The 10573-nt window shown below is 34.0% G+C and overlaps 2 protein-coding genes across 3 annotated transcripts; one reads left to right on the top strand and one right to left on the bottom strand.

The window, feature by feature from the left end:
* Positions 1-749: 749 nt before the first annotated feature.
* On the top strand, positions 750-2243 carry LOC108454634 (protein EXORDIUM-like 3). Its single transcript, XM_017753160.2, has one exon. The coding sequence runs from the start codon at positions 1005-1007 to the stop codon at positions 2022-2024; it is 1020 nt and encodes a 339-aa protein (XP_017608649.1). The 5' UTR covers positions 750-1004; the 3' UTR covers positions 2025-2243.
* A 1368-nt stretch (positions 2244-3611) lies between these two features.
* Positions 3612-9780, bottom strand: LOC108454428 (mitochondrial intermediate peptidase, mitochondrial). 2 transcript variants are annotated; one of them, XM_017752886.2, is made up of 17 exons: positions 9432-9780; positions 9216-9297; positions 9057-9109; positions 8894-8948; positions 8535-8673; positions 8392-8446; positions 8057-8279; positions 7685-7780; positions 6806-6925; positions 6569-6694; positions 6286-6441; positions 5681-5797; positions 5423-5548; positions 5273-5340; positions 4877-5012; positions 4599-4764; positions 3612-4276 (listed from the first exon to the last, which is right to left on the bottom strand). In XM_017752886.2, the coding sequence occupies exons 1-17, from the start codon at positions 9620-9622 to the stop codon at positions 4008-4010; spliced, it is 2178 nt and encodes a 725-aa protein (XP_017608375.1). In that variant the 5' UTR covers positions 9623-9780; the 3' UTR covers positions 3612-4007. The 2 variants fall into 2 exon arrangements, with proteins under 2 accessions (XP_017608375.1, XP_017608377.1); XM_017752888.2 differs by having other exon boundaries at positions 8906-8948.
* Positions 9781-10573: the final 793 nt, after the last annotated feature.

The following is a 10573-nucleotide window of genomic DNA, read 5'->3' as shown; positions in this document are numbered from 1 at the left end:
AATAATAAAAAGCCTATGACTATGAGGAATGCCAGCTTAAAAGGGAAAGCTCCGTAGATTTTTTGCCACCTACTTCATTGACATTTCCATCTCTGACAACACTATATTTTCCTTTCTTCATGATTTAAATAATATATTTGTGTACATGCAAAAATGTAAAAAAGGAGCCTCCCTCACTATCCATATTTCTCATTTATAGTCTATGGAGCCATTCTGGGAGGCATGCAAGTCATGAACTCAATTGCTCCTTCTCCTTCCAGTTGGCTACAAATTTATTTTCTCAAAGATTTATAGCCCATGTTATTATGACCACATTACTTGCACTCTCATTCATGTAGAATTTTGGAATGTTTTATCTAAAAAAATACGTGACAGATTGATGAAAAGGAAGTAACAAAATTTTAGAAGAATTTTAAAACATTTCTCGTGATTTACACGCTCTATACCCTTAAAAATAATGTGCTGCTCATCAAGTAATCCAAAATGTATTAATTATGTGTGTATAGCATGTGTAAAGTTTTTTCCTTTTTTCATTCCTTTATGTTTTTTATTAGTTTGATTATTGCTATATATGTTTGGATATGACTTGTATTATATCTGTATTTGTACTCTAAAAACAGTTTATGATAGTATAAATATAATAAAATTATATTAAAATTTATAGAATATAAAAATAGATTCAGGGTACTACATGGGTGTCTAAATAATTACAAAAAAAAAATGTACAAAATTAGTATAGAATTTAAAGTAAGATAGTGAAAGAAAAGGAGGAAGGTGGAAGGTCCACAACTGTAATCGTCTTGTTGGTTCATTCGTTAATTGTGTGTTGCTTCATTCTTCACACTAAACAATCTCACTTCCCTGTAAAAATATTTCTTTATCAAACTCATCTAATATTACATTTTTGCGGTAGCTTTTCAAAAGTAAACATAATTTCTCTCTCTATATATGCTCATCGCCACCAGAAAACTCAACTACTTTCTGTCAAACCCCATTTGCTCAAAATGCACCGTCCTTCACTACTTCTAACCCTCCTCACTCTTCTTACACTGCTAACAGCAGCTCCACTTCCGGCCATTGGGTATCGTCCATTGCCTCACTTAAAACCCAACAGCTCCGATACAAGATTCGGTGACTCCAAGAAATACGAGGGTTCCTCGGAGTTCGTCCACTTAAGATACCACATGGGTCCAGTACTCACCGGTAGCATTACCGTTCACACGATCTGGTACGGCAAGTGGCAGAAATCCCAAAAGAAGATAATCCGTGAGTTCATCGGTTCGTTCTCCGCCTTCAATGCTAAGCATCCTTCGGTTGCCGGATGGTGGGATACCGTACGGCTTTACACCGACCAAACGGGAGCCAATATTTCCCGTACGGTGCGTTTAGGGGAAGAGAAAAACGACCGTTTTTACTCCCACCGGAAGTCACTCACTCGCTTGTCGATACAGTCCGTTATAAAAAGCGCGGTAACCGCCAAAACCAAGCCGTTGCCTATAAATCCCAGCAATGGGCTTTACTTATTGCTCACATCAGATGACGTGTACGTCGAGGATTTTTGCGGCCAAGTTTGCGGGTTCCATTACTTCACATTTCCGTCCATCGTGGGATACACGCTCCCGTTTGCGTGGGTGGGTAACTCAGCGAAGCTTTGTCCGGGAATATGTGCTTACCCGTTCGCCGTACCGGAGTACATGCAAGGGTTGAAGCCGTTAAAGTCACCCAACGGTGACGTGGGAGTGGACGGGATGATAAGTGTGATCGGACACGAGGTTGCTGAGCTGGCAACTAACCCATTGGTGAATGCTTGGTACGCGGGACAAGATCCCGTGGCTCCCGTGGAAATAGCGGATTTATGCGAGGGTATTTATGGAACTGGAGGTGGTGGTTCTTACATGGGACAGTTATTGAACGGTAAAGATGGTGCCACGTATAATATGAATGGGATCAGACGGAGGTATTTGGTTCAGTGGCTTTGGAACCATGTTGTAAGTTACTGTACTGGCCCTAATGCTCTTGATTAGTAATCTTATCTTTTTTCCTTTTGCATGGGTAAGGTTTAAGATTGTATCTTATTATAGTGGGTTACCGCGGGATGTTTTTAAAATTATTGGTTATGGTTAAAAAGAAGAAAAACGATAAATATGTAATTGTTTGATTAAGTCACGTTAAAATTAAAAATTGTACTAGTAATCTAAAATCTATTAAATTAGTAATTGAATATTTTAGTTCTTTTTTAGAAATATTTTTTTCTTTTAACATTGACCAGTTAAATTAGTTAAAAGAGAAACTCGTATTTTTAATGTAAATTCTACATGACATAATTAATGGTAGATTAATATTTATTTTCTTCTTTTTTCTCTTCAAATGTTTAATTTAGAAAGATATCGCAATAAAATCTTAAATAGATGTTACCGATTGAATACTTTATTTTAAATATGTAATTTTGTAATAATTATTATTTTCTTAAGATATCAAATACCTCTTTGGTCATTTTAAGATGGTAAACTCTTAACAAAGAGTAATATATTTGAGTACAATTAAACTCATATATTTGACATTAATAATAGCATGAGTTAAAAGATTAAAATTATTTTTCTTCAACTGTACTGAAAAGGGAAATTTAAGGCAAAGTTGGAGAAGCCACATAATCTGCTATTTCTCCTGAATTTCAGCAACCTGCCTGCCCGCACTGTGCAATTGCCTAGGATGTCAACAAATCGCAAAGTATCACCGCCTTTCTTTTTAATATTCGCTAATGTCTTCACTTTTATTTATTTTTAATTATAAATTTAATCATTAACGTTATTAATTTTTATTAAATTTAAATTTATTTCAACATAATCTTACCAATAGTTAATATTATTAATTTTTAATAAATTCAATTTTATTTTATTACATAATTATTAAGATATTATATCAATAAAATTTAAAAGAAATTATATTAATAATAAAAAGAACTTCAAATTTGCTGAGTATTCCAAATATTTAAAGAATATATCGACTCAGCAAATTTTAACTTTTTTATGCCTTTTCTAAGGAACTTTATTCAACTTTGCGCCGCGAGGGCTATGGTGATATACATTTTCTTTTCCTTTTCTATTTTTTATTCAAAAGTTTTTTTTAATTATTGTATTACGACTATATATTAAAGGTTCTTTTCTTGAAGGTGATATTAAATAGCTAATCAAAATTTGATTTACAATGAGAAAATTTTCAAATAATATATAAATTTATGATACATTTAGTAGAAATATTATTATTTTAATATATGAATTAATAATAAATTAATTTCAATTAATAAATTTTAATGAAAGAGAAAAAACCCACTTATTTCTTACAAGAGGTTTTAACTCATTTTATTTTCAAATTTAAATTTATATTAACTATTCTTTATTTTATATCTATATATTAGAAAACATATGTAATAAATAAATATTTTTCTCGTACTTATCGATAAGTAATCAAATGATGCTTATATGTTTAATACCAAATGAAAATGATGTTTTAACTTTTTCTTTATCTAATGTGGTAGTGGTACCCTCTCCCGATATTATAATGATAAAAAATATACATACTACTACCATAACAAAAGACAAGGTACAAACTAATTTCACCTAAATGCCAAGTGCTCTTTAAAATTGGATTAACACAAAAGGCTAGCATCCTTGCCAGTATTCCAAATCAAAATTAAAACAATAGTCTTGAAATCTCTTTTAATTGGGAATTTGAATATTTCTTCAGCTAAGAGTACTACTTTGCCAAGTAAAACTAAAGAATGTGTACAAAAGTAATGTACATATTACAAAAACTTGACTTACATGCCACATATCAATTACCAACTTCTAGTTCTACAACCCCCAAATAATGCTCTAATGATAATAAGAAACTAACAAAAAAACCTGGCAATTTCGCAGCCATCATGTCAATATGTTCTCCTCCATGTTTGTTATTTTTATTCTCTTTTTTTTTTTTTCCTCTATATTCTGGTCGAATTCTATCTCCAGTCACTTACCTATATGCCGATTTTTGTCATCAAGGAGTTTCATTTCTTCCAAACAACTTGTGACATCAGGAACAATCCCTCCATTATGATACCTTATGATCCCATCACCAACTAGATCGGTCAGCAAATCAGCGGGTTCTTTGGCTCCTCCGTATTGCAAAAGTTTTGTTCTGAGCAATGTTCCGGTTGTCGGTGATAGAGGGTCCTCTTGGCATAGCTTTTTCCATATGGTTGCCGCGAAACATTTGGCATACAAGTAGCTGTAGTAACCTACCGAATTGAAGAAAAAAAATCATACATTAAGAGAAGTGTACGCATATTTGAATCCTGGTTAGAAGAACCACTCTGCTCCGAGGAACATGCCGAGCTTAAAGAATGCATCTAGGAAATGGAAAACATGTAACTTCATTAGACATCCATGCGAAGACACAAATTATGGTGCCCTAGCCCCTAGTGCCTTAATTTGAGATCTAAAGTTGCTGTATTCAGCAACTGAGCTTGAGTGAGAATATACCACTAGGGATCAAATTTATACTTTCGTGTACGAAGAACAAAGCGATTGTACATCAAAAACTTATGATTAAAAATTTACCAGCACCGTAGGTGAGAAAGTGACTGAATCGGATATGCATGTGTGTCCCCTCAACATGCTTCTCATTGCTGTGTTGTCTTTTCAAATGGGCAACAATAGAATTGGTGTCTCTTGGCACAGACAATTGTTCTCCGAAAAGTGTTTGGTCAACCAAAGAATAAAATATCTAATAAATGCCAAATGGAAAACAGAAAGCTTGCTCAATTTTTTGTTCATGCCGATACATTAGATGTGCTTTAAAACATTAAATCCTGATTCATTCAGAAGATTAGATAAACCTGACGTTGCAATTCGGTTGCTGCAAACATGTCTCTTGCACCATTTAGCGACTTTACCAACTTCTCAGGTATTACTTCTCCTGTTGAATAATGTCTAGCAAATTTTTTCAGGACTCGGTAATCCCGAGCATAGTACCTAGAAGCATTATTAAATCAGTCAGGTGGTTATAAAGGCACCGGAAACATGTTGAAAATATAAAATTGCAGTAAACACATGCATGGAGTCTCTCTCCCCCTCGAGAATATCAGTTTGGTAATAACAAACATGAGCACATAAAGCTTAAAACAGACCATATATAATATTCAACTATGAACCACAAATAGATACAACTCCCCCGTGCATTCTACCAACATTCATGCAAATTTGCTATGAAGAAACTGCAGCATTGCACTCACTCAAATAGGTTCGAAGGTGTCTCAGCAAAGTCAAGAGCCACTCTTGTGCCTGCAAAATGTTGGTAATCCTACATGGATAGCCAAAATGATTATGATGAAAATGACAGGTTTATACTGATCTTGTTTAGTGGTAAAGTCTCAACAAACTACCGTTCTTGAGAGCAATGCATGAAGAGCATGTCCAAACTCATGAAACAAAGTTTCTAGTTCACCGTGATTAAGCCTCACAATTGATGAATCATGCGACCTTGAAAAATTGAAAACAAGGGCCATAACCTGCAGAACTAACAATCTAAGTTAACTTTGAAATGAAACTAATGTTCAGACATCAAAAGAGTTTGTAAACAAAGTTTAAATGAAAAATATAATAAATTATACAAACACATTAACCAGTGTTTATTTACATACAGGGAGTTGATATTCAGTTTCAGATATTTTTCGTCCTCCTTTAATTGCAAAAGTGGCACAACCTGGATATTTGCCTTTCCTTGAGAATAGATCAAGGTACAGAAACCCTAAGTCACCCTGAAGCAAATGCAAAATGCCTCATTATAATGCTGCAATATAAATAAAAATGAAGGGAAGTTGGCAGAACATTTCCAACATGCATAAACTTTGTAAAAGAAGCATCCATGTTTCTTATATCCAGTGTATTTCTGTTAAAAAAGATAAATTGAAGCAGGTGGTCGTCTCGAATTGAAAGGTAGATTACTAAATTTAAATCTCACCATAAAACAAATGCAAGACTATTGCAGCATCAGAAGTTAACTGGAATGCAACTAGTGCAAGAATGTATTCAACACAAACATCAATATAGAAAAACAAAAGTTAGGACTCAGTGCTACTGTGAAAAAAAAGAATTTAAAAGTCGAGGCAAGAAAAACTTCGGAAAGATAAAAAAAAAAAAACAGAATTAAATATCTTAAAGGGACTATCACTATCAGTCTTCTCAGTATTCTTCACAATATGAAAATTCTTTCCCAAACTACTCTAGACTACATACATACACATACCTCTTCAGGATGATGGATACACATTTTAAGCACATCAGGATGCCATGATTCACCAGGTGCCATGGGAACGCTATCAAATCTTGCACCAAAGAGTGACTTTACCAGAAGTTTCAAGCCCTCAATACACTGTGGCAGAGAGAAATATGATGCCACAACCTGCCACAATATTAGGAGCAAACGGTCTTAAGAAAACCTAGAACTTTGAGACACTAAAAAATATAAGTGTAATGGAACTTCGGCTGTGACAAATTCTAAGCAAAAGATAAAAAAGTTTATAACCTACAGCGGAGTCCAAACTATAGGCAGAAGATTTCATCATTGTTGTGTAGTATGCCTCATCCCATGGTTCTAGATCTACACATCTTTGGCCACATACATCTCTCTTCAAATTTCTGATTGTATTAAACTCCTGTAGGGAAAATCACTGAGTAGTGGAGTAATGCAACAAAAATAGAATCTAGAACCACCTATGAATCAACACCTTCACATCTCACAAGTTCTAATAAGAAACCCATTATACCTCATCTGCCTTTTCTTTGACCATGTTGCTCATCTCAAGCAAAAAGGATACCACCACCTCTGGTGATGAAGCCATGTTTAGTTGCATTACAAATTCAGCATAGGATTTACAGCCCATTATCTGCATCATTCAGAGAGCAAGATATTAGTAACTCAAATAATAAGAATTTATTTTTAAAAAAAAAATCCAATTCTAAACTGAGAAACTAATTTATAATCATTCAGCAACTTTTTTCCCCATACCAATCATTTCAAGATATTGGCTTTCAAAAAAAAAAAAAAGAAGAAGATATTCAAAGTTATTTGTAGACATATAGCTGCAACCATTTAAAACCGGGTCCATACAAATATCCTTCTCATCAAGCACACAAGTATCCTAAAATTAGTTACAATTATGTTGCTGAAAGACTATGGCAAAATTCCAGTAGATACCAAGTAATTAATTATATGATAATAGAAAGACTGGAACATCAAAAATAGTTTTTGAGTTACTAAAAAGAAGCCAGGAAAATGATGGATGACTTGCTGCTACGACAAGAAAATATAATCCTGAAACATGAACGTTAACCTGATCCTAGAAGCATATCTTGATCTTGATGCTCAAAAAAATCACCTTCCCGCTTAGTTGTTGACATTTTCCTCCTAAACTAGCCTCAAATTTCCTCACGAACTTTAACCAACATAGAAAAAACTAAACAAGTTTTAGAGGCAATGTCAGAGGTTTCTTCACTTTTTAAAGTTTAGAAAAGCTTATAGTACCAATCCAACAATTGAAAATATTCACATATGCATGAAATTATTACTGTATCAAATCATCACACCATATAAAATCCAATTTCATAGTTGCTTTTTGTCAAACTCCTATGTGATTATAAATTACCTGAGCAAGCTCATGCCTGGAATTTATAAGTTTATCAAGAACTTCATGGTTTGCATGTGGGACGGAATTCCCTTTCAAATATGCCATTTTCCTAACCTGAGACAGTAAATGAGGTGACAGACTTGGTTAGTTCCACAAAATTAAAATTAAATGATACCTCATTCAAAATTCTACTCTGCTCTCTTAAGATCACTCACTGTCTTAGCTAATTAAACTTATTAGAAGAAATATATATAAATAGCAATAACAGAAAGATGTTATTTGCGCAAATACAGCAGCTGGAACGCAGATGTTGCTAACTGTGCCAGTTTTAACTTCAATAAAATGCAGAAAGGAGTTGCTGACTTCTTGAATCTAAAAGATGAAAGCTACCTGTTCATCTGGTGTCAATTGTAGAACAGAGAATAGAGTACGTGGCTCTGTCATGATCCGGAAAACCTCTTCTTGTTCATCTTCATATGAGCCTAAGGACTCCTTTGACACTCCAGATGTCAGACGATAGATAGGCTTAAGGAGATGTTGTATTTGTCTTGGGATGCGTGATGCTGGAAAGATATCCACATAACCTGGGTCGTTAATAATATTTTCACCATACCTGGGAGGAAGTAATAACATATAGAAAATATAAATCAAAACACAATAGCCACCTGCTCAAACAATATATGATATGCTACTGAGACGTAGAAAAAGCACCAGAGGATTCTTACTCTCTGCATAGCTTATGAGCGTCCATATTTAGCTGATTAACTCGGTCTAATTTTCCTACAATAGGAAGCAGATATTTGCATGTTAGACCCTAAACAGGGAAAATTTATGCTCCTTCATAATTGCAAATGAAAAAGATGCATACCAGAAGGGAGATGAATGCCACCCTTCTCAAAGTCAATACGTAAGTGGAGAGCTGCTCTACGAGCTTCCTCAGTAAGCAAATGACCATCTTGCTCTGCCTTTTTCACCGCATTATAAAGAGTATGATTTGTATTGAGAAACTGTAATGCAACAACAAAATGCAACAAAGCTGTTACCATTCAATAGCACATAAATCATCAAGCACAATGAATGTTTTAAAAAGAGGTTAATGAAAAATATGCCAGTTTAACCAAACAACTCTACAAACAAAATTATTTTCAAAATGTAGTTTTCCTCGAAATAAATCACAAACACAAGGCAAAAAAGTACTACTATGGTTAACATCATCGGTCACCTCACATGTAGATATACATTAATTTTCATCGATGCTTTGTTAGCCTCCTCGACAAATCCTCTGAAACAAAAAAAAAAAGAAAAAGTAATAATTATCTGAATAAAAGTAAAATTCTATTCTAAATCAAACATACAATCAATACATTCATTCAAGATTAAAATTAAATACCTAGCTGGATGAGTTTGTCTACAGAGTTCAGCGGAATCAACAACAGAACAGACCTACGAAATCGAAGTTTTAATAAAGGCATTTCTTAGAAGTGATATTAACTAAGGAATGTCTGTGTGTCTGTGTGTATCTTATGTATGAATATTGCAATGAACCTACAGTGTCCGAAATCTCGTCCATGGCTCGGATTATTTCAGCTGAAGATGGCATGCCAGATATATAATCAATCAGCTCCGATGACCTAATAATTGATCAAAAGAATAAAATGATTATTTAAAGCTCGGTGAAGTTTTGAATCTCAAAGCAACCGAATAAGTGACGAGGCTTTGAAATTTTTTGAGGCTATTCGTGAAGCAAATTGGAGCGACACTTTACCTCTCAATGGCTTCATCGACGAAGCGTTGGAAGCCTTTAGGGGACTTCAAGTGGTCAAAACCGTAAAGACCGGTGGAGGATGTGTTTTGTCTGTCGACGGCGCGGGTTCGAAAATGGCGGTAACTAAGGAACGGCTCAAATAGACGTTTCATATGGATATTAGGCTCACGGTTCTTTATAAAGCTCCACATTCCGTGCTGTACTAGCGGCGTTTTCCCTCCGGCCGCCACTGCTTTGTGCTGTTATTAAAGGCGCGGAAACGGGCGCGCGTGAGTGCTGAAAATGGGTGCTTTCACGAAAGGAAAAGGAAAATGTGATTGGGCTTTGAGCCTAAGCCGATCAACAAATATCAAGTAATGGCTAAAGATAGGTCCAAGCCCGGTTCAAATATTGTTTTCTTTTTCATTAATTTATTTTTTATGGTAATTTCACGAGATAAAAATTTGAGCTATTGTTGCAGAAATGGTGCAATTGATTTTTATTTATTTTATTTATTTATAAATCAATAATTTTATTTGTAGTTGGCAGTTGTTTTGAAATTTATTTTTAAATAATTTGTTTTTTTATACTTCTAAAATCCATCTATCTCTATATATATACTTATATAAAATATTTTAGTGAATCACAAATCAATTCGATATAAACTTAATGTAAAAAACATTATGTTAAAATTATTTTATTAAATTATCATTTAAAAATATAAATATCCAAATGATCATGTTTATTTTAAAGGTTATCAATCACACCTTTAAATAGAAAGTTATTTGAAATATCTCTTTTAATAAAGAATTTAATGTTAAGATAACAATATGTTTTCGTCTTTTACTATTTTTATATGAAATGTCTAGTTATTTAGAATTATAGTTGGGAGAATATGAAAACGACGAAACAATTTGCTCTTCAATGGAGAATTTGGTGAGGTTTCAATTGAGGTTGCTAGAATAATAGCCTCTGCTAAGTCAATCACATTGGCGAACAATAGGAGATATCAATAGAATGACTCGGCAATATCTTTTACTAGTTGGCAGCACCGCTTAACGACTGGTGCAATTTGAATACGGATGGATCAAGGCACTTGATAACCAGTCAAGCATTTGCTAAACGTTTGTTTTGGGATCATCAAGGTAAATGGGTTACTAGTT

This window comes from Gossypium arboreum, chromosome 11 (assembly GCF_025698485.1).
Source record: "Gossypium arboreum isolate Shixiya-1 chromosome 11, ASM2569848v2, whole genome shotgun sequence".
NCBI lineage: Eukaryota > Viridiplantae > Streptophyta > Magnoliopsida > Malvales > Malvaceae > Gossypium > Gossypium arboreum.
Note: the sequence above shows the minus strand (reverse complement) of the source record. Positions and strands in the feature narration are given on the sequence as shown.